The 24,979-nt window shown below is 41.0% G+C and overlaps 2 protein-coding genes across 2 annotated transcripts in view; one reads left to right on the top strand and one right to left on the bottom strand.

Moving 5' to 3' along the window:
• adgrv1 (adhesion G protein-coupled receptor V1) overlaps positions 1-24,979 on the bottom strand; it is a 116,123-nt gene that overhangs the window by 48,594 nt on the left and 42,550 nt on the right. The window contains exons 78-88 of the mRNA XM_085294076.1: positions 24,396-24,964; positions 24,022-24,285; positions 22,195-22,312; positions 21,901-22,072; positions 21,566-21,808; positions 3,518-3,925; positions 2,847-3,019; positions 2,463-2,709; positions 2,149-2,288; positions 1,101-1,261; positions 862-962 (exon numbers count right to left, since the gene is read on the bottom strand). Of these exons, the coding sequence (XP_085150202.1) occupies positions 862-962; positions 1,101-1,261; positions 2,149-2,288; positions 2,463-2,709; positions 2,847-3,019; positions 3,518-3,925; positions 21,566-21,808; positions 21,901-22,072; positions 22,195-22,312; positions 24,022-24,285; positions 24,396-24,964 (2,596 nt within the window). The remainder of the gene's footprint in view (positions 1-861; positions 963-1,100; positions 1,262-2,148; positions 2,289-2,462; positions 2,710-2,846; positions 3,020-3,517; positions 3,926-21,565; positions 21,809-21,900; positions 22,073-22,194; positions 22,313-24,021; positions 24,286-24,395; positions 24,965-24,979) is intronic.
• On the top strand, positions 18,000-20,083 carry LOC146562371 (uncharacterized). Its single transcript, XM_085294077.1, has one exon. The coding sequence runs from the start codon at positions 18,080-18,082 to the stop codon at positions 19,595-19,597; it is 1,518 nt and encodes a 505-aa protein (XP_085150203.1). The 5' UTR covers positions 18,000-18,079; the 3' UTR covers positions 19,598-20,083.

Genomic DNA, 24,979 nt, shown 5'->3' with positions numbered 1-24,979 from the left:
CTACATTTTAACATCAGAACCTACAATCAGATAGGCCTTCAGCAAGCTTTTCACAGCTGGCTTTGACTAAAAGGCTAGAAAAATGCAAACATTTCGAATCCCTAGACCAAAGTTAGACACACGCACTATCGAGGAAGAAGGCATTATTATACAGTAACGTACAAACTAGGAAAGAGAACAGGGTGGAATTTTCCATCCAAAACCCTTTTAGGTTCAGGGGCTCTGCCTGGGCCATAAACGGGTCTACTCCGAGGTGGCTAGCCCCCAGGGACCTCTTTAGAAATGACTTGTGTTTGTCAACCAAAGAGAGGGGGACCAGTGGAAAATTACCAGTCCCGCACTCAGTCACGCAAGCACACATGCACACACACAAACACACACACTTGATCAGGACCACCTGTAGCCACATATCTACCTCGCTCAATGGTTATGTGACAGCTTGCGTTTTTAATGGGTGAGGGTGCGGGGGGCATGGTTGCGTTGTCAGGACGCACCAACCCGCAAACTACGCAAACGATGACACTGGATGATGTTCGCATCCATGCACATTTCCAAGAAAATATCCGCGACATGTCTAGCGTGCGACGTGTGACTGTGGGTGTGTGAGTGAGTGCACAGTGAGCAGCTTTAAAATGCTCTAAGCGAATGAATCCACGTATGAGTGCTGTGTTAATGTTTGCAACCCACATATATCTAATATGCTGGTCTACTGGAGCACAGAGAAATGGATGCCTCAACAACAATTCCCAGAGGTGCCCTGTCATGTACATTTGCACCTGATGCAAAGAGATGAGAATACCAAAGAAACTAATGCTGCATTCAGAGTTTAAAAGCAGAACAAGATCCAAACTAATGCTTTACCTGAGTTCCAAGGCAGCTCACCATCATGTGAGTGAGCAGTTTGGCAGCAAACATGGGGAAACGGGAGCACAGCACATGGGATATTATGGCCAATGCAAAGCCTGTAGACAGAGAAGTCAGCATTAATGATACTTAATTAAGTGATTTATTTGAATCCATTTATACAAGTGGGGATGTACATATGGAAACTCCACAAGGAGGGTAAAAAGATGAGAACTCAAGGGGAGAGTGTGTTGTACCTGAGATACAGATAAATCCTGAGGCAAAGAAGGCTTCATTGTAGGATGCAAGCTTTGCAAACTCAGCATGGGCTGCATAGATAGACAAGTGCGTGCATGCACACTCAACATAATTCCCACTTTCTTTCACAACCCTGCAGTATTGACCATTTGATGACCAGCTAAAGGGAAGACAAAAAGAGACAATAAGAGACGAGACACTACAACAGAATATAACAAAATACGAGCAAAGCAAATACAAAGGGCAATGAGTCTAACCATGCCCATGATTGTGTGCTTTTGTTCTCTGACATTTTGGCTTCTTTGAGTTTGTTTTATTATTATCTACAGTAACCTTTACTTTGCAAAGAATGTGTGAGACAAACCAGAGCATAACCATGTTTGTGTTAGATTCACTGTTACTGTGATTCTGACTCTCTCTCTCTCTCTCTCTCTCTCTCTCTCTCTCCATATTTTGCTCTCTCTTGGTATCACTTGCATAATAAATTTTGCTTCCTGGGGTACGTCCTCCAAGTAGCTGCTCTGTCCAAACCAAACCTGCCAAAAAACACTGTGTTCCTGCCAAGTCCAATTTCAATCCCCAGGAATGTCCTCAACAAAGTAACTCAATGTGGGATGATTCAGCGTGCAGGAGACTGAATGTGTAGATATAAAGGAGAAAGATACGGCATCAGCCACAGAGAGGCCTTATTGAGAGGACAAACTAGGAACTCTGCCCTTTATTTAGCAAACTATTACCCAAAATAAGTATAAGGAAGACAAACAGAGGCCTTCTTTAGATGCTAATCAAGCCATGTGTAGTCTTAAATAAGGAAAGCAGTACACTGGTTGAGCTAAATTACGTCGAGTAAAAAATAAATTAGTAGGCAGACACTAGAACTAGAAAAAACCTCAGCAACTGATATTATCAGGTAACAAAAATAAATGGAAATATTTGTATATAAATAAAAATATACATCTTATATTTTTGTATATAATGTGCACGTTCTATTTTTAGTCTATCTGAGAAACAGTTAAGCTTGAATCTCATTTAATGTGTTTTTGTTACCTTCCAGTGGTCTGGTTCCAGAGAAGGCACTGAGACTGGCCTGGTTTAACCTGCTGACCGGGGCTGTGGATACGATACACCACCTCGTTGCCATCTTCCAGAGGTCGTGACCCTCTGCCCTGGAGACTGGCTGAGAATACCTACGTATAACCAGATACAACAGAAGACGGTTCAGTTGCAGAGCAGCCACCAGATTAATGGCTGCTTTATATCAGAGCCATACTGCCACCTGCTGTTTAAAAAAAGAAAAGGAGATTTTGACATTTTAACAATTGCTCATGATTTTTCAATGAAGTCAGTGTCCCAGCACCTACTTTCCCATTGAGAGCAGTAGCTGCATCACTGGTGCGAAACCAATGTTCATTTCTAAACTCGGTCAGCTGCATCCTGTTGAGGTTGCCGCAGTCCGCAGTTAAAACTGCTGGTACTGGCAGCAGAGTATTTGGGAGCTGGAAGAAGTCTGCATTACGGCCCCTGAACTTGTATCCATTAATTTCTGTGGGGTACCACTGGAAGGCAGAGATGTTCATATACGGACAAGTTTCCAGGACTGTAACCTTTCTGGAGAAAAATTTTACAAAGAAGAAATTGTAAATCCAAGCACGATTTAACATTAATTTGTGAGGTAATATTCATCTGTATTACAATAAGGTGTACCATGCAACTCTTCACTCATTTAGAACATTTAGGACACTCACATCTCACACTGACTATGTTTAAGGAGGGAGAATGCAAATCGCTCCGCCACCTCAGCAAGGTGGCTGACACCTCGAGTGTCGACTCGACTGGGATTGGCCAAGGCACACAACAGGTTATAGGTCAAATTCCGGCTGTTGTTCTGTAAAGGAGCTCTTTCTGCCTCTGCAAGCACCTGGCTCAGAAGACAGAAAGGATGAGAAAGACTGAGGAGCTCTGAGTAAACTTTAGTGCTGTTATTCACACATCCAAAGCACTCACCTGAGTTACTTTCTTTAGTTTGACCTTCAGGGTCATGCGCATTGTGTGTGCTCAGAATGCATTTTTCTCTGTAGTCCCTACTTCTTATTTACTCTTTCTAAACATGTCCCTGTATATTCTGTTTATTCTTTTGTGCAGCTGGTTAAGAAGATGCAATAAATAGATTCTAATTTCAACTTCATGATAGCAGCAATCTTATTAAGTGAGAACTAATGAATGACAGACTGGTCCACAGAGCTATCAAAGTAGCTCATGGGAGGCGATGTATGGTCTTTAACTAAGCTGACAGACACAAACAACTACACTGACTCACAGTCACATGCAATCACATAGATTATCCAATATTTTATACACTTATGCAGTAATTAAAAATTTTTTTTTCTTGGTATAAAAACCAGATGATTGGGCTTACCTTCCCCAGACCTTCAAACACAGCGATCATCTGCTCATTATTGAGAGGTGGACTGACTTTATCTATTAGTCCCTGCAGCACCAGGTCCAATGTAGGAGTTTCAAGGGGTTGATGCAACTGGTCCAGTAAGACCCAGACAGCTTCACTTGCTGCATTTGACACCAGAGTCACATTAGCCAGGCCAAACTGGGAGTGTACTGTGGCACCTCCTGTTGGATTGTATAGTTCCACTTGGAAGCGCTTAGGTGTGGGTAAGGATGAGGCACGGTCAGGTGTTAGGTAAATCTCCAGTGATGTGTTACGTTTGCCCACATCAAAAGTCAGCTGGCCCTCCTGCTTAGGGAAGTCCATCCCTGCTTCAGCAGGCCAGATTATAAATGGACCCACCACCTCTTCTCTGGAAAGCTCCTAGAAGAAGAAAAAGAAATAAAAACATGCTAAACTCTGCTGGACTTAATTAAAGGAGCAAGTGAAGAATGGAGTTATATAACCACCATCATATTTAAAGAAATGTATAAAAGGTGACACAACATATAAAGTTTTCAGCTGAAAAGAATGAACAAATCATACATTAAACTTGTAAAGGCACAACTTCCATTTGGTATACAATGGTCTAAATGCAAATAAAGCCCAGTGAAGTTGCCCAAGTCATGATAATTAGGCTGAAAACAACCAAAATGTGAACCAAATGGGGACTGGGCTTTTATTATTCAGCAAACCTGGTGTCTCACAAAATGCTTTGAGAGATGAAAGCGGATGACCCAGCCGTGTGAGGTTTTTGATTTTTTTTAGAGTGCACTCAACAATCTTTCATCTTCACTTTCAAAAAGTACAAGCACCAGTAGATACTTTACGCCTTGGGGCTATGTGCAGATATCTTTAATCATAATCCCTCATAGAGAAGGAGGGCGATGATGAGATTAAAGAGGTGAGGAGAGGGGGAAAACTTTGGTCTCTGTCTGTGTACTTCATCAATAAACCATTACGTGTATTAAAATATATAAAAAGCATTCATGACAGACAAAATAAGAGGCAACAAAACAAAATGTATTTTTGTAGTTGGAAAAAAAAAGCTTAGATAAAAGCTCATAATAACAAACCCTTGCAGAAGACTGAAAAAAATTAATATAATAAGTCTTGGTGCTTAATTGCTCAAAATGGCTTAAATAATAAAAAATAGATCTGTACACTATGAGATGTCTATTAAAGCCAAGGTCTTAAAGTCAGCTTAACTGGTCCAGAAATAAACAGTTAAACATTTTTCTGGAGTTACGATTTCATTTCAGTAGGTAAATAGTGTAAAACATATTTGCTAATATAGGAAATATCTGTTACACAGAGTGGTGATAGCATGACACGTTCAAGGTAACAGTGAATGAGCAACAACTGGACTTAAATACATAAATAGCCCTTTTTGAACTAGAAGTCATAGTCATACATTTCATTCACACCCAAATGCATTGGGGACAATCGAAGGTTCAGTATCTTGCCCTTTGACGTGTGGACTGATAGCATTGGGGACTGAAGCACTGATTAGTACGCATAGCCACAGCTGCCCAACATAAATGATTCCATGTTGGTTAAAGACCAAACCAATCAGCTGCATATACACTGCAAAAACTCAAAATCTTATCAAGTATATTTGTCTTGTTTCTACTCAAAATTTCTCATCACACTTAAAATACGAGAAATCAGCTACAGAGTAACATTTCAGTGAGATATAGGAACTTGTGAAAAAGTCTTGAAAACATATTGTTTTATTTTTTGTACCTTTTAACATTTCACAAAGTAAACTTGTTTTGTATTATGAACACATGTTTTTGTTGGCTGGTTAGAGTTGCATGGATCGCAGATTTATCCGTTTTTTGTGAATATAAGCTGCTGACTGGTGAGCAGAATTTTCAGCTTGGTACGTTAGTGTTCATCGTCAGTTAATCATCAAACATATTTAGTGCTTATAACAAATATATTATGCTAAATAAAGACAGATTTTTCCACAATGTATATGATAGTAAGAGTTAGTAAACCTCTATTAAAGTCTCCCTCTGCAGTCTGTTGTTTCTTAGATTCAGCATTGAAACTGAATTTAAAACAAAACATAGATGACATTCTGTCGCCTCGGCAACCACCAAGATCTCACTGCCTACAGACATTCAGTAACTCTCATTGGATAATGTTAATAAATATCTTTCACTAAATATGAACGTTTTCTACCTGTCCTTGTTTAAATTATGAAAGAAGTTATTATGCCTGAGAATCTCTAGAATGTCGAATACTTTCCACTAAACAGTTGTCTTCTACTTTGGTTAGTTTTTTTAACAACCATTTAAAAAACATATTTTTCTTTAGTTTTATTTTTTACTGCAATTCCTGTAGAGTAGCTTTTATAGTGTTAATTCAGTATGTGCTACAAAATAAAAGCCTTTCCTTTACATTAGGTTTGTGGGCATTTTATTTTGAATTGTTCTAATCATGGCACTTCAAAGGAACAGCGCATCACAGGAACAGCCTGTGATGTCACAGTGCACATTCTACTGAAAAACCTATAAATAGGGGAGACATTCAACCAACTTCAGTGGATCTCGGATGGCAGAAACACAAAACAACCTGGTTGTTAAAACAAAGACAAGGCAGACGCAGAGAAACGCAGACGCAAACGCTGACGCATCTACAATGGCAGAAGCAAAAAAAGCCGCACAACCAAATACTGAAAAGTCTCCTGTGGCACAACCACCAAAGGAAACGGTTGTGAAACCAAAGAAACAACAAAAGCAAAAACAGAAAAGAGTGGCTGAAGAACCAAGAAGACCAATTACTCGGGCAAATGCCCGGGCGCTTCTTGAAGCTCAAAACACCACGGGTTATGGAGCAAACCCGAAAAATGAAGAAGTGCAAAAAAACACTGAAGCCACTCCTGAAAAAGAAAAGGCTGAATCCCTCCCCATTTCAAATGCAAAGGAGGACATGGAGAGAGAGGGAAATGGGAAGAACCACAGCAGACCAAACCCTGTGCCTAACGGAGGGACTTGGCAATATCAACCCAATCCCACATTTAGACCCCAGTTTAATCCCTGGCACGAGATTGCTGCTCTCAGACACCAACTGGAAGCCTCCCAATACCATCAGAACAACCTTTACGGTAAAATGGTAGGTGCAAACAAGAGGGCCTCTTATCACCAGCTTGAGGTGAACAAACTTCGTGAAGAAATTCACGAGAACAAGCGAAATTATGAGGAAACAATTAAAGACCTCATAGAGCAGCTGGAAGAGGCTTCTAGTAATAAGCCCAATGACATCAGTGAGACAGACACTCTCACAAATGACAATGAAGCTATTGTCATATTGGATGAAGTGATTGCTACCCTGCAGGACCAAATCAGCCACCCTACCACAGAGCAGTGTGTGGAGTCTGCCACTCCAACCACAGAGGCTTCACACACTGACTCTGTAGGACTGAAGTCCTCTAAGGAGGCTGAATTTGAGCTCAAATGTAGGATTCAGCAGGAGCAGATTGAGATGCTCCAGAAACAGCTCCTAGCAGCTCAAAATCAGCTTGAAGAGCAGGCTGTTAAACATAGGCAGGAGCAGGAGACACTCAACCTGGAAATCAGTGACCTGAAATCCCAGCTCTGCCCCAACAAGGCCCTTCATGATTTGAAGAGAGAATCTCCTGAGCGAGAGCTGAAAGAGGCCAAAGATTGCTCACTTAAAATCCCACAGCAGCACAAAGAACAAAATTCCACTGCTGCAAATGAAATGCATAAATGTGAGCCTCTGAAAGAAAACGAGACTGGAGAACAGGAGAAGATGGAAAAAGAGGACTCACTGCCATCCACTGCAATGTCTCTGCAGGAGCCTCAGAAAGAAAAAGACACCACAGAACAACAGAAGATCGAAAAAGAAGAGTCAGCTGCATTTTCTGTACAGGGATCTTTGCAAAGTCTACGAGACAAACAGAAAATGCTCAATGTCAAGGTGGCTGAACTCGAGAATGAAGTTAAGAGCCTGCCAGAGATTCCGCCAAGTAAGAAGAAGAAGAACAAGAAGAAGCGGAACTGTGTGCGTCCCCAATTTCACATAATTGGTGTCAACATCAAGTCCTAAAAATCATATTTATATACAACTAAATTGTCAGTGAACATTTGAACCCCTCTCGGTCGAGACAGAAGGCCACCCCTTCCTGAGCCCGGTTCTGTCAGAGGTTTCTTCCCATTAAGAGGGAGTTTTTCCTCTCCACTGTCGCAAAGTGCTTGCTCATAGGGGATTTGGGGGCTTTTTTTTTTTTTTTTTTTTTTTTTACACCAACCACTGGTAAGTTCACTGACATCAAATTTAAGACTCAGCAAATATGGAAATGGATCATCCGTCATCAAGTGAGGAATCATCCATTTAAAACATGTTTGCTGAGTCATATTTAGTTGTATATAAATATGATTTCTGTCACACTCAGGCCAATCACAGACTAATTTGGACAATTGGTAAAAAATAAATAAATTGAAAAAATTGAAAAAAAGTAGTTGTGTCATTGTTTCGTGTAGATTTCAAATAACATGCCATTTTATGTCAACGTATTTGTTACATTTGTAGTGCTCGTGGTTTTATATTCTTATGATCCTGTTTGTTTGATGAGTATATCCTTCTTCCTTACTTCACATATTTACTGCTGCTTGGCTAGCTTTAGTCATGCTAGCATCAGCACGGGTAGAAACAGATACACATCAGAGACATCACATGTAGCTTGTGTTTATGTTCAGAGTGACATCTGATTTAAAAGCAGGCAGCAAAGCACTGAGCAGCATATCAGTCAGCACAGAAAGCAAATGCCATAAATGTCATCAATTAGGCTGGAATAGTTTGTTGTTTGTCTTCTATTGTAAGTGCTTTACATTTCAGCATGACATCCTGTATGTGTCCTAGGCAGTAGGGCTGGGCAATATTATACCGTTCACGGTAATACCGGTATAATGTTAGGCAACGATAGGAAAATTAAATATCGCGATAGAATATGAGTAAAACGCGCATGCGCAGTGCCTTTGTTTTCATACGCACATGTAGGGCTGGGCGATATGACCCAAAATTCATATCTCGATATTTTTTACCTGGACGGCGATATAAGATATATATCTCGATTTTTTTTTTTAAAGCCATGACGTAAGAACAAAAAGAGAGTTCTTAGTCAAAGCTGTGTCCCAGATGTCACACAGGCACTTTTATTAACAAAGAGCATAGATGTACATAAGATTTACTCAAAAATAAATTATGAGCATTTATTAAATAATAATGCTCCATAAATAAAAGAAAACAATGTTGTTTTTGTGCATAACAAAAAGCTCACAATTGTGCAGTCAAAATGTAAACTAAAAGACGCTGAGTAACAAAGACAGATTTCACAGCTGCTCTGTTCCCAACTTCTACTGTGTGACTGACAGTCTTGAGTTTGAAATCCTCTTCGTAACCACGTCTCTTAACAGGTGCCATTTATGGTCCTTATACACAGTAGGGTAATATTACGTTGAAGCACAGTACGTATCACTCCGCGAAGCTCCTCGGTAGCCGTAATGCTCTGACAATCCATCAAGCGGTGCAGCACCGTAGCTTACCAAAGTCGTACTAAAACATTTTTGACAGATTGCTGAGCGCTGTGTACCACATAAAATCGGTTAGTGGCCATCAAGCACAACCAGAATTCATACATAAGGCGCGCTGTCAACTTTTGAGAAAATGCAAGGATTTTAGGCGTTAGCGTGGTTAGCTTGTTAGCGTGGTTAGCTAGCTAACACGTTGACGGCGTCCAGCCCCACGCACGGGGCGATGTGCAGTAACTCGTTAACGGAGATTTGCCGTGTCCATCTTGTCGCTTCCTGCAGGTGAAGCGATGGGGGAGGAGGGGGAGCTGTGTTTATTGAAGGAGGGGCGAGGCCGAGTAACGTTGCGTAAAGACAAAAGTGGACGAAAGAGAGGCAAACTTGCGGCTCCACAAGTATAATTATAACGTAACATAGACTATATCGATATAAAGGATATTGTCACATCTTATATCTCGTATAAAAATATATCGATATTTTTTAAAAACTCGATATATCGCCCAGGCCTACGCACATGGCCGATTGTTGAGTGAAACAGATGAACCAGAATTGGTTTGTAAAAATGGTGCAACTTCAGTGATGTGGAACTGGTTTGGTGTTTGTCCGTCAGATACACGACAAAGCACATTTTTTTGCAGAACATGCAAGCGGCCGTCGTTATTGTCGTATTTGTCGGACTAAGATGCTCTTAAATCTGGGAGTAATCTGGGTTCTAAACTCCGTATGCGTCAGGTCAAACGAACACTGCAGCATCACCGAGAGTTAAAAACTGTCTAAATTCTTTCATATTTAATAAAACGATCAGCATTGCTGCTTTACCAGGTGTAACTATGAAGTTTAACTTCCAAGCATCCATGAAAACAAAATTTATTACATTTAACGGAGTTAGAAGTTAGCGGGAAGCTAGCGGAAGTTAGCTCGCTAGTTTCGCTAGTTACTTAAGCATGATATTGCATGTTCTGACTGAGAGATTTCTGAAAAAATTCAAACGTACAGCTAGGGTTGCCAACTCCCTGAAAAATAAATAAGGGACACCTCGTGGCCAGGGCCAAGCGACCCAGTTGTCTTCACCCTTCCCAGTGTGGTGAATTTTCTAGCTCTTTTTTTGTGTGTGAAATTATTTTTTTAACCATTTGACTTGAATTTGATTTAAGTAGATGTGTATTCTTTGTGATATGAACACATGTGAAACAAATGATCATTTAGCCATTTATTTTTAGCTCAAAATGACAACATTAACACAATAAAACAGGTCTCCTTCTTAAACAGAAGCCTGTCATGCTTAACTTTTGAGAATATAAGTAAATCTTTCTTTAAAAGAACTCTGTCCTGCTTAACTTAAAATAATAGAAAACAATAGAAAGAAAAACATTCTTGTAACAGTGCACATTTAGTGCATTTAGTACAATTGGCTTAATGCTAATCAGCTGCTCCTGTTTGTAAACCCGCTTGTTCCCATGATTACGCATCTTAACTCATCATCATTATTCATCTATGTATTACTTTTATGTATTAGTCATCTATTTGTTGTAATCATCTATCCTTACAGTTGTTTATTACACAAAATAAATTATATTATCACACTTCTGGCCACATAGCACTGATATTCACTGCACATGCCCATATTAACTTTTTCCAGCCAGGTGTTTTCCTTTTCCCATTTTTCCCTTTCTCTGAACAAACATTGCTGCTCTAATGCTGGGCTTACACTGTGCGGTTTTAGGCCCATTTTGAGCCGATTTTTGAGTGATCGGACCGATTTTGGCCTTCATCGTGCATCGTGTAGTATACGTGGGGTAACGAGAAGTGATTAACACCTCACGACCAACTCCCGATCATCAATCGCTCGTGAGGGTCTCACCACAGCCGCTCACACTGCTCGCGCGCAAACACGTAAACGTTGGTGTAAAAGATGGAGCAGCACGGCTGTGCAGCGTGTGATCTGGACACAAGCGATGGAGGCACACAACCGTGAAAATAGTTGGATTTACATTGCTGCTCAGTCACAGCTGCCCGATCAATGTTTTTCATTAGCAATTTAGCAAAGTTGATGGTGGTGGTGTGTGTGTCTGTGTGAGTGTAATGCTGGGCTTACACTGTGCGATTTTTGGCCCATTTTGAGCCGATTTTTGAGTTGTGCGACCGTTTTGGCGATCGGCCCGATTTTGGCCTTCATCGTGCGTCGTGTAGTATACGTGGGGTCAGGGACGTGCAGAGAGGTTTAAAGGGGCGGGTGCTCAAAGTTAAAAAGGGGCACATTGAACCAGGCTGAATAACAACAACACACATTCATCAAGAATCTAATATGGGAAGGGCGGGGCTGTGTTGATCTGAGACTGTAGACATTAAAAAGTCCACAGGAGAGATGGTAGCTGATTAAACAAGTGTCATGAGATAATAACAAAATGCAAAGATTGGTGACAGCGCTTGGAACCATAAGGCAACAAAAAACTGTGACATAAACTCGGCTCTGCCTGTGAATCACTCTTTGCTTCTCTTCTTCCTTCCTTCCCATCATTTCATATATCACTCTCCACTTGCTGTCCATCTGAGAACAAGGCACAACTTGCTATTGCAATAAACTATAATCTAATTATCCACACCTAACAACTCTTGCACTTAATCTATAATAAAATGATGACAGAAAAATGTTATAGCACTGCCTTTAGTAGCCTCATACAGCGCCTACTGTTTCCTCCTCATGTCCTTACCAGCCATGTCTGCACAATGTTATATCATGAGTAATATTTTTTTAAATCCAGCTAAATAAAACACACACATGCACACACAGTGACATTTTAGACCTTCTTCAGAATACTGTATATACTATGGGCATCATGGTGCTGATCCAGAATCCTTACATTATTATTCATTACTAGAGCTACAATAATAAAGCAATGAGGAGGGGGAAGTAATAAATATGAAATAATGTATTTATGATGATTCCATTTGTTTCACTATCCACTCTGTGCAGGGCAAAGCTTATTACATGTTTAAACTGTAGAGATACAATCATTTTACTGCTGTAAAATCCAACTTTTGTCTTATTTAAAATATAAATCTAATATAATCTGCTTCTTAATGTATGTTTTTTAAAATACAGCTTGTGTTTTTTAATATATTATAATTATAATAATTATTATGTGGACATGCATATTAGATCGTTTTTTAGTGAAATATAATCCCTCCAGAAAGGCAGGAAATGCCCAGAAACTTACTTTAAAACTAAATATGTTCTAAATACTTTAAAACTAAATATGTTCTAAATACTTTAAAACTAAATATGTTCCCTAAAACGGTGACAGAGCTACAGACCCATGACAGCCTTACACAGGTAGCCAGCAGCTATGACCAGCACTACTTGTGCAGTTAATAAAAGGACAGGTAATGTTTGTCGCGCTGTTGCACACACAGCACGCTCGTTTGTTTCAGTTCGTCAGTTGCAACAAGACAACTTACCAACGTGTACGTAATAAGCTAATACTCCTGTGTGCTACACACTACAGTGTACGCTGTACACCTACTTACTGGTTGTGTCGCATCAGTCTGTGTCTCTGAGTTAACTTGTGTTTCTCCTACAGCTCCGGACCGCAAAAAATGCGCGTGCTCTTTGTGAGCTCGTTCCCGGCTCGTAACCAGCGCGTTCTGCCGTCGAGGGCGATCATTGGTTAATAGTGATCATGTGACTGATGCAAGCCAGATCCTTTTATTTAGCAAAACTGTGATTAATAGTTAAATATTATTGTTGAGGGGCACAGACAGGACTCCGCACGCACACACACATAAAAAAATAAATAAAATTTTTTTAAAAGTTGCCTCAACAAAAGGGCACTTTGGGCACTCATCAGGAAAGGGGCGGGTGCTCAAGCCCCTCTAGCCCCCCCCCCCTCTGCACGTCCCTGCGTGGGGTAACGAGACGCGATTAACACCTCACGACCAGCTCCCGATCATCAATCGCTTGGTCGGGAGGGTGTCACCGCAGTTTGTCACACTGCTCACGCGCAAACACAAATGTCGGCGAAAAAGACGCCGCAACACGGCAGTGCAGCGTGTGATCTGGACACAAGCGATGGAGGTACAACTTGTAGAACTTTGGAAAGCTCATCCGAGCCTTTTCGATGTGGCCTCAGAAATTATCACGACACAACAACCGTGAAAATAGTTGGATCTACACTGCTGCTCAATCACAGCTGCCCGATCAATGTTTTTCATTAGCAATTTAGCAAAGTTGATGGTGGTGGTGTGCGTGTCTGTGTGAGTGAAAGACGGAGAGAGAGAGCGCGACAGATTTTCTGTTATAACCTTCATTTTATGGAGGCACAGTGTGAGCACTCAGGTCGCATCAGAGCATCGGGCGGTATAGTGTGAGACCCTGCATCGTGACCTACCAACTTCTAACCCCTGCGAGTCAATCGTGCAGTTTGAGCAGGAGCTGAATAACGTGACTGAAAAAAATCGCACAGTGTTTGCCCAGCTTTAGGTGTACTGTCGTCCGAGACTTGTACCGCAGTGTCGGCGTTTGTTTTCCTGTTGGCCATGCTTCTTGTTGTGGTCATCTGTTGTCTTCCGGTATTTTCTCCGTAAGCGACCTTTCCTTGACCAATGAGATGAGCGGTAATCTGAATTGTCATACTCGTAAGTGTGCTGTCAGCTCATTGGTCACAAAGCAGGAGAGGGGCTGGGAATTATGTTTTCAAACAAAGCGTTAATTCCATTAAAAGTTATAGACTACTTTTGATTCTCACTGTATTACGGGACAAAGTGCGTCCCTTATTAGCTCAATACGGGACGTGTACTTTTGTTTCGAAATACGGGACGATTCCGTATTTTAAGGGACGGTTGGCAACCCTACGTACAGCTCTGCTATCACTTCCAACATAAATGAAGACAGGAAACTAAACAGCAGTGACGTTTGTAGGGTTACTGTAGTTGGGCTAGCTGATATATAATGATGTGCTACGTGATCGCTAGCGACACAGCTATGTTAGCATAACATAAACAGTGAAGCTGGAGGACGAACACTAACACTTTTCCACTTATAAAAGTTAACGTTAAGGTTCCTGATAGATAGAGACAAATGCAATCGCATGGCAGGATGCTGTAAACGGACCAAACTTCAGTCAGGAGAACAACTGAGATAATCCATCCACAATACAAGGTTAGTTATTAATATACTGCAACAACATGGAAATAGAGCAGCTGCCAGAGAATTCAACATTAATGAATCAATGGTACAGAAGTGGAGGAAGCAAGAAGAATGAGTTTAATAAAGTTTGATTTATTTGACTGCTTTGTTTCACTTAATGTGCCTTATAATCCTGTGGACCTTATGGTCCGAAAAATACATACTGCACACTGCAGTTTAATGTTGCAAAGCACCTCTTTTTAACTTCAGTGGATATTATACATGGTTATGCTCAGGATATGTCAGCCCATTTCTACTGGAAATGCCTTTTGGTTAAACTTTCAGCAAGGAATTTGCATTTGCAATGTTACATTTTTATAAAGCTTTTATGTACATAAAAACCAGCTTCTTGTTTAAGTGAAAATAAATGGAAGGTTGCCTTTTTGTGCTAGTAATGTTGTGGAGTTGTATTTTGTCTTGCATCAATTATATCGTCACTTATATCGTTATCGCAAATTTTCAAATATATATCGTGATAAATATTTTTGGCCATATCGCCCTGCTCTACTAGGCAGTATCGTTAGAAGACATAGCATACATTTTCACTGCTATGCAGATGACACCCAGCTCTATCTGTCCATGAAGCCAGATAACACACACCAATTAGTTAAACTGCAGAAATGTCTTAAAGACATAAAGACCTGGATGGCCGCTAACTTTCTGCTTCTTAATTCAGATAAAACTGAGGTTATTGTACTCGGCCCTGAAAATCTTAGAAATATGGTATCTAACCAGATTCTTACTCTGGATGGCGTTACCTTGGCCTCCAGTAACGCTGTGAGGAACCTTGGAGTCATTTTCGACCAGGATATGTCCTTCAACGCACATATTAAACAAATATGTAAGACTGCGTTCTTCCATTTGTGCAACATCTCTAAAATTAGAAATATCTGTCTCAGAGTGATGCTGAAAAACTAGTTCATGCATTTATTACTTCAAGGCTGGACTACTGTAATTCATTATTATCAGGATGTCCAAAAAACTCGCTGAAAAGCCTTCAGCTAATCCAAAATGCTGCAGCAAGACTACTGACAGGGACTAGAAAGAGAGAGCAGATTTCTCCTGTTTTGGCTTCCCTTCATTGGCTTCCTGTTAAATCCAGAATTGAATTCAAAATCCTGCTCCTCACATACAAGGTCTTAAATAATCAGGCCCCATCTTATCTTAATGACCTTGTAGTACCATATCACCCTATTAGAGCACTTCGCTCTCGCTCTGCAGGCCTACTTGTTGTTTCTAGAGCAGGGCTCGCAAAATCGCTAGCCCGACGTCCCAGGGCTAGCGATTTTTCCAGTCGGGCTACCAAAATCTATCTCAGCCCTGCCCGTCGGGCTATCATAGGTAGGAAAAATATATGTCAATGCTTTTGCATTCTTTCGGCAATGTAGTTGGGTAATTATGTCATTGGCATCGGTGAGCCACTGTCAATATGTCACATACTGAAATCGCGTTTGAATTTGCGCTTGTTTTTTGCTTCACTTTGCAATCGCGCGAACTGCGCATAGAGAGCGACAGTACTGATTGGTGAGTGACGATAATTTGCGCACCAATTCCTCTGACATCGTCTTATCAATCGTTAGCTTACTATGCAAACATGACAAGTGAAATCTCCCGCAGCAAGCTTAAACATGTGAGAGGTTGATTGAGCAGAGAATCGCTGACAACGTGAGTGCGTGTGTAAAAGCAGCAGGATATATATTTTAGTTCAGCCAAATAAGACAGGTCAGGGTGAAGAAGTGACAGCCAAAGAAAAGCTTACCACAAAACGGAAAAGAACAAAAGGAAAGTGCAGCTTTATGGTTTCATGGACAAAAGAATTTCTGTGGCTGCAATATGACAAGCTAAATAACCAGGGGTGCACATAAGTGGTCCGCAGGTGCGCATTCACTGTCAAAATAAAAAACGCGCACAAGATAAGAAGTTGCAACGCGTGTTTGCGTACATAAGATTTTCTGGAGGAGGACAGACATTTGTTTAGAACGCTTAAAGATGTCGAAGAAGCAAGCTCCTTTAATAAGCAATTACTTTGGTGTTCCTCCACCTCCAAAGAAATGTCAGAAGGAGTCCGAACCACAAAAGAAGCGCGTGTTCTCGGAAAAGTGGTCGCAGGAGGTGAGCTGGCTTCAAACAAATGATGAACGCACAGAGATGTGGTGCACAATGTGCCGTGAAAATCCCACTCTAGCGGACAAAAACAGTGCCTTTTATATGGACGCAAACGCGTGTTGCAACTTCTTATCTGGTGCGCGTCTTTTATTTTGACAGCGAATGCGCACCTGCGGACCACTTATGTGCACCTGTGTAAATAACATAATGTTCTGCCGGGTGTGTTGTTGGTTTTCCCTCGATTTCTGAGTCGACAAGCGTCTTTGTTACTGGGACCAGTAATTTTAAGAAAGGCCCCCATTAGAAGCCATGAGAAATGCAAGAAATGCATTATTATTATTCCAGAAATAAACAGTTAAACATTTTTCTGGAGTTACGATTTCATTTCAGTAGGTAAATAGTGTAAAACATATTTGCTTATATAGGAAATATCTGTTACACAGAGTGGTGATAGCATGACACGTTCAAGGTAACAGTGAATGAGCAACAACTGGACTTAAATACATAAATAGCCCTTTTTGAACTAGAAGTCATAGTCATACATTTCATTCACACCCAAATGCATTGGGGACAATCGAAGGTTCAGTATCTTGCCCTTTGACGTGTGGACTGATAGCATTGGGGACTGAAGCACTGATTAGTACGCATAGCCACAGCTGCCCAACATAAATGATTCCATGTTGGTTAAAGACCAAACCAATCAGCTGCATATACACTGCAAAAACTCAAAATCTTATCAAGTATATTTGTCTTGTTTCTACTCAAAATTTCTCATCACACTTAAAATACGAGAAATCAGCTACAGATATTTCAGTGAGATATAGGAACTTGTGAAAAAGTCTTGAAAACATATTGTTTTATTTTTTGTACCTTTTAACATTTCACAAAGTAAACTTGTTTTGTATTATGAACACATGTTTTTGTTGGCTGGTTAGAGTTGCATGGATCGCAGATTTATCCGTTTTTTGTGAATATAAGCTGCTGACTGGTGAGCAGAATTTTCAGCTTGGTACGTTAGTGTTCATCGTCAGTTAATCATCAAACATATTTAGTGCTTATAACAAATATATTATGCTAAATAAAGACAGATTTTTCCACAATGTATATGATAGTAAGAGTTAGTAAACCTCTATTAAAGTCTCCCTCTGCAGTCTGTTGTTTCTTAGATTCAGCATTGAAACTGAATTTAAAACAAAACATAGATGACATTCTGTCGCCTCGGCAACCACCAAGATCTCACTGCCTACAGACATTCAGTAACTCTCATTGGATAATGTTAATAAATATCTTTCACTAAATATGAACGTTTTCTACCTGTCCTTGTTTAAATTATGAAAGAAGTTATTATGCCTGAGAATCTCTAGAATGTCGAATACTTTCCACTAAACAGTTGTCTTCTACTTTGGTTAGTTTTTTTAACAACCATTTAAAAAACATATTTTTCTTTAGTTTTATTTTTTACTGCAATTCCTGTAGAGTAGCTTTTATAGTGTTAATTCAGTATGTGCTACAAAATAAAAGCCTTTCCTTTACATTAGGTTTGTGGGCATTTTATTTTGAATTGTTCTAATCATGGCACTTCAAAGGAACAGCGCATCACAGGAACAGCCTGTGATGTCACAGTGCACATTCTACTGAAAAACCTATAAATAGGGGAGACATTCAACCAACTTCAGTGGATCTCGGATGGCAGAAACACAAAACAACCTGGTTGTTAAAACAAAGACAAGGCAGACGCAGAGAAACGCAGACGCAAACGCTGACGCATCTACAATGGCAGAAGCAAAAAAAGCCGCACAACCAAATACTGAAAAGTCTCCTGTGGCACAACCACCAAAGGAAACGGTTGTGAAACCAAAGAAACAACAAAAGCAAAAACAGAAAAGAGTGGCTGAAGAACCAAGAAGACCAATTACTCGGGCAAATGCCCGGGCGCTTCTTGAAGCTCAAAACACCACGGGTTATGGAGCAAACCCGAAAAATGAAGAAGTGCAAAAAAACACTGAAGCCACTCCTGAAAAAGAAAAGGCTGAATCCCTCCCCATTTCAAATGCAAAGGAGGACATGGAGAGAGAGGGAAATGGGAAGAACCACAGCAGACCAAACCCTGTGCCTAACGGAGGGACTTGGCAATATCAACCCAATCCCACATTTAGACCCCCGTTTAATCCCTGGCACGAGATTGCTGCTCTCAGACACCAACTGGAAGCCTCCCAATACCATCAGAACAACCTTTACGGTAAAATGGTAGGTGCAAACAAGAGGGCCTCTTATCACCAGCTTGAGGTGAACAAACTTCGTGAAGAAATTCACGAGAACAAGCGAAATTATGAGGAAACAATTAAAGACCTCATAGAGCAGCTGGAAGAGGCTTCTAGTAATAAGCCCAATGACATCAGTGAGACAGACACTCTCACAAATGACAATGAAGCTATTGTCATATTGGATGAGGTGATTGCTACCCTGCAGGACCAAATCAGCCACCCTACCACAGAGCAGTGTGTGGAGTCTGCCACTCCAACCACAGAGGCTTCACACACTGACTCTGTAGGACTGAAGTCCTCTAAGGAGGCTGAATTTGAGCTCAAATGTAGGATTCAGCAGGAGCAGATTGAGATGCTCCAGAAACAGCTCCTAGCAGCTCAAAATCAGCTTGAAGAGCAGGCTGTTAAACATAGGCAGGAGCAGGAGACACTCAACCTGGAAATCAGTGACCTGAAATCCCAGCTCTGCCCCAACAAGGCCCTTCATGATTTGAAGAGAGAATCTCCTGAGCGAGAGCTGAAAGAGGCCAAAGATTGCTCACTTAAAATCCCACAGCAGCACAAAGAACAAAATTCCACTGCTGCAAATGAAATGCATAAATGTGAGCCTCTGAAAGAAAACGAGACTGGAGAACAGGAGAAGATGGAAAAAGAGGACTCACTGCCATCCACTGCAATGTCTCTGCAGGAGCCTCAGAAAGAAAAAGACACCACAGAACAACAGAAGATCGAAAAAGAAGAGTCAGCTGCATTTTCTGTACAGGGATCTTTGCAAAGTCTACGAGACAAACAGAAAATGCTCAATGTCAAGGTGGCTGAACTCGAGAATGAAGTTAAGAGCCTGCCAGAGATTCCGCCAAGTAAGAAGAAGAAGAACAAGAAGAAGCGGAACTGTGTGCGTCCCCAATTTCACATAATTGGTGTCAACATCAAGTCCTAAAAATCATATTTATATACAACTAAATTGTCAGTGAACATTTGAACCCCTCTTGGTCGAGACAGAAGGCCACCCCTTCCTGAGCCCGGTTCTGTCAGAGGTTTCTTCCCATTAAGAGGGAGTTTTTCCTCTCCACTGTCGCAAAGTGCTTGCTCATAGGGGATTTGGGGGCTTTTTTTTTTTTTTTTTTTTTTTTTTTTTTTTTTTTTACACCAACCACTGGTAAGTTCACTGACATCAAATTTAAGACTCAGCAAATATGGAAATGGATCATCCGTCATCAAGTGAGGAATCATCCATTTAAAACATGTTTGCTGAGTCATATTTAGTTGTATATAAATATGATTTCTGTCACACTCAGGCCAATCACAGACTAATTTGGACAATTGGTAAAAAATAAATAAATTGAAAAAATTGAAAAAAAGTAGTTGTGTCATTGTTTCGTGTAGATTTCAAATAACATGCCATTTTATGTCAACGTATTTGTTACATTTGTAGTGCTCGTGGTTTTATATTCTTATGATCCTGTTTGTTTGATGAGTATATCCTTCTTCCTTACTTCACATATTTACTGCTGCTTGGCTAGCTTTAGTCATGCTAGCATCAGCACGGGTAGAAACAGATACACATCAGAGACATCACATGTAGCTTGTGTTTATGTTCAGAGTGACATCTGATTTAAAAGCAGGCAGCAAAGCACTGAGCAGCATATCAGTCAGCACAGAAAGCAAATGCCATAAATGTCATCAATTAGGCTGGAATAGTTTGTTGTTTGTCTTCTATTGTAAGTGCTTTACATTTCAGCATGACATCCTGTATGTGTCCTACACTGAGGACACTTGAAACTGGTCATTTTCTTAGAATGGAGCTAAAGATAAAAAACAAAACAAAACAAAACTTTCATAAGAAACCTTTATTCTGCAGTAAGGGACATTAAAAACCTAATAATGTTATCATTAAAAATATTAAAATGTGAAGTAAATGGTAAATGGTAAATGGCCTGTATTTATATAGCGCTTTACTAGTCCCTAAGGACCCCAAAGCGCTTTACACATCCAGTCATCCACACATTCACACACTGGTGATGGCAAGCTACATTGTAGCCACAGCCACCCTGGGGCGCACTGACAGAGAAGTAATCATAATTTTTGCACAAAATCAAAATAATCTGTTTATGCAATACCAGGTGCTGTAACCTTTTCCACTCTGTTATGCTCAGTCACTGCATCTTCATGTAAGACACGTTTGTGTGATCTTTAAAGCTGTTCTTCTAAAAAGTTATGCAATCTAGGATTTTGAATGCTGATTGCTTCAAGCTGCAGCAAAATGTATGTTTGATACATTCAGTCATGAGTATTTTATACTGTTATTATTCCTCTTAAGAGTATCTGGAATATGCACTTCTTACAGTGGCCATGTTACACAGTACCCTGCTCAAATGTAGGTAATGTTAGACATGAGTCTCCTGGAATTAGACCTCAGTACTGTTAAAGTTGAGTTACTGACCCGTTGCTGTGTCAATAAAAGTGCAAAAAAGAAAAAAAAAAAGCAAGGTGTCTTGCTTTAAGATAAAGTCCCATATTTTTTGTAGCTTTTTGAACAGATGGTGTCTTATTCTCAGCACTTTTTTCTAATTATTGTTGTCAGAGTTGAGATTTAATTCTTATATTTAACTCAATCAAGAAAGAAACAATTCAGTCTCTTTCCTTGCAGTAAGTCAAATTTTCTTCATTTAAGCATAAATTTTAGACAGTTTTGTCTAGTTAAAAGGCATAGATTCATTTGCTAGTTTTAACAATTCTAGTCAAGTAACTTTTGCTCAGCCCACTGGCAGAATTTTTTTCTTCTCAAAACAAGAAACTTTTGTCAGATTTAAGAATATTTGGCTTGTTTCAAGTATAACTGTTTATGCAATGTACCCCAGTTCTACCTGTGCTTAATTTCTACATAAAGCATGTCGTTGTCTCTTACCAGTGTCCGATACTGTACAGACATGGCAGAAGCTGTGCTTGCTTGTCTGTAAGCTTGGAGGATGAGGCTTGTTGTTGTCAGGGTGGCGATGGGGAGTCTGTGGCCCACAGCAAAGTACACAACGCCATTTGGGTTGTCGCTCTCTGCTAAGGTGATGTTGGAAAAACGGGTGGTCTCATTAATGGTAGCTCCAGCACCCACTTGATAAATCTCCACTAGGAACCATGCCTGGTATTCTGGTTCCTACAGTAGAACAGATTAGCACATTTCAAGACTAGAAATAAAGGAAAAGTGCTATAACATCTACAAGTGTCTACATCCACTGCCTGCCTTACATCATCATTCACAACCTCCAGAGTGAGAGTGCAAATTATCTCGCCTCTCCTACAGGTCGCTGTTCCTGAGGTCCGAACAAGCTGTGTAGTTAGGTTGACTCCATTATTGACAAGTGTTAGCGATGTCTTGTCGAAGGTCGCTCTCCAGAAGACCTGCAGATCCTCAAAAGCTCTGAGCGGAAGGAAAAATGGCATAAGGAAAAAACACATTGATAATGGAACCATTAAAAGGAGATGTGTTTTTATCAACGCCACTTGTTAAGCAGAAATGAGAAAGAAGGTGTGTTTCATTACCTGTTTTCCTGTCTCTGCAGAGAGAGCAGAGCAGTTCTATTCTCTGAATCTTCATCCAAAACCTTTCCCATCAGAGAATTAAGGCTAAATCCTACAATGCCGTTATGGAAGTCACTCCCTGGTGTGAAAGGAAAGAAACAGAGAAAACAAAACAATCAAAATACAGTGGGGCAAAAAAGTATTTAGTATTATTGTGCAAGTTCCCCCACTTAAAATGATGACAGAGGTCAGTAATTTGCACCAGAGGTACACTTCAACTGTGAGAGACAGAATGTGAAAAAAAAAATCCATGAATCCACATGGTAGGATTTGTAAAGAATTTATTCGTAAATCAGGGTGGAAAATAAGTATTTGGTCAATAACAAAAATACAACTCAATACTTTGTAACATAACCTTTGTTGGCAATAACAGAGGTCAAACGTTTACTATAGGTCTTTACCAGGTTTGCACACACAGTAGCTGGTATTTTGGCCCATTCCTCCATGCAGATCTTCTCAAGAGCAGTGATGTTTTGGGGCTGTCGCCGAGCAACACGGACTTTCAACTCCCGCCACAGATTTTCTATGGGGTTGAGGTCTGGAGACTGGCTAGGCCACTCCAGGACTTTCAAATGCTTCTTACGGAGCCACTCCTTTGTTGCCCGGGCGGTGTGTTTTGGATCATTGTCATGTTGGAAGACCCAGCCTCGTTTCATCTTCAAAGTTCTCACTGATGGAAGGAGGTTTTGGCTCAAAATCTCACGATACATGGCCCCATTCATTCTGTCCTTAACACTGATCAGTCGTCCTGTCCCCTTGGCAGAAAAACAGCCCCATAGCATGATGTTTCCACCCCCATGCTTCACAGTAGGTATGGTGTTCTTGGGATGCAACTCAGTATTCTTCTTCCTCCAAACACGACGAGTTGAGTTTATACCAAAAAGTTCTACTTTGGTTTCATCTGACCACATGACATTCTCCCAATCCTCTGCTGTATCATCCATGTGCTCTCTGGCAAACTTCAGACGGGCCTGGACATGCACTGGCTTCAGCAGCGGAACACGTCTGGCACTGCGGGATTTGATTCCCTGCCGTTGTAGTGTGTTACTGATGGTGACCTTTGTTACTTTGGTCCCAGCTCTCTGCAGGTCATTCACCAGGTCCCCCCCGTGTGGTTCTGGGATCTTTGCTCACCGTTCTCATGATCATTTTGACCCCACGGGATGAGATCTTGCGTGGAGCCCCAGATCGAGGGAGATTATCAGTGGTCTTGTATGTCTTCCATTTTCTGATGATTGCTCCCACAGTTGATTTTTTTCACACCAAGCTGCTTGCCTATTGTAGATTCACTCTTCCCAGTCTGGTGCAGGTCTACAATACTTTTCCTGGTGTCCTTCGAAAGCTCTTTGGTCTTGGCCATGGCGGCGTTTGGAGTCTGACTGTTTGAGGCTGTGGACAGGTGTCTTTTATACAGATGATGAGTTCAAACTGGTGCCATTCATACAGGTAACGAGTGGGGGACAGAAAAGCTTCTTACAGAAGACGTTACAGGTCTGTGAGAGCCAGAGATTTTCCTTGTTTGAGGTGACCAAATACTTATTTTCCACCCTGATTTACGAATAAATTCTTTACAAATCCTACCATGTGAATTCATGGATTTTTTTTTCACATTCTGTCTCTCACAGTTGAAGTGTACCTCTGGTGCAAATTACTGACCTCTGTCATCATTTTAAGTGGGGGAACTTCCATAATCGGTGGCTGACTAAATACTTTTTTGCCCCACTGTAGAGGAATACACATTACATAGTTATTAGAACGTATACCATAAAGCCTCTTTCATGCATTTACCAAGAATAGTGATTTTGGCAAAAGCTCCAAATCCCTGGAGAGAAGTGTTTGTGATCTGTGCTCCTCCCTCTGGATCACTGAGGTAAACATAGAATACTTCCTGTCCCTCAGGCTCTGAGTCATCCAGGATGAAGAGGATAACCTCTGTCTCATTCTCACCAGCTTGCAGGGACACTATAGGGGACACCAAGCGGAAGTCCTGCTCTTCCTTTGCAAGGTTCCCAACAGGTTTTAGATTGATGGGTAGCTGAGTTGTACTTCCATCTAAAAGAAAAAAACCCCAACAAAAGTTAGAGAAAATTTTTACACATTACACTAAATAACACAATACACTGTCCCACAATATCGATGTAAAAGACATGCAGCACACACACCTCCATAGGCTTGGACTCGAACCCGCACAGCCCCATCAAAACCAGCAGACCTGCGCACCCTCAGAACCACGCTGCGCGCCTGCTGGGTTTCCTCATCCATGTCCTCTTGTACCTGGATCAGATCAGGTCCAATACTCAGTATTCCACCAGTTGCATCACTAGCCAGGATGGTGACGGTGGCGGCACTGTGCTGAGGGTTAAGGCGAGGAGAGGTATGTGCCCACGCTAAGTCCTGATTAAGAACTTGAACATCTGTCAGGTTTACATGGAAGTACTCATCAGGTTCGGAAAGGGAGTCATCAAGCACTGAAAGGCTTAATGAAGCGTTGGTTTGGTAAGGTGAGTTGAAGACCAAACGGCCATCTGGTACAGCCAAAAAGTCCTCTCCTGCTGTTGCGCTCCCTGCTGTTGTTCTAAATGACAGGTAGGTGGTATTGCTACGAGAACCGTAAAGTTTCTGAATATAAAGTGTAATAGTCTGGATGTCTTCTGCAATAACAATCTGGCGGGAATCAGAGGAAAACTGGTAGATCCCCAGTGGCTCCACCTCTGCCACTGTAAAACCTGACCTGTGCAGGGAGAGG

Source organism: Mchenga conophoros, linkage group LG12 (assembly GCF_057382185.1).
Source record: "Mchenga conophoros isolate Kocher_MC1m ecotype Shallow Benthic linkage group LG12, M_conophoros_male_GT1.1, whole genome shotgun sequence".
Lineage (NCBI taxonomy): Eukaryota > Metazoa > Chordata > Actinopteri > Cichliformes > Cichlidae > Mchenga > Mchenga conophoros.
This window is presented reverse-complemented; position numbering and strand designations above follow the sequence as displayed.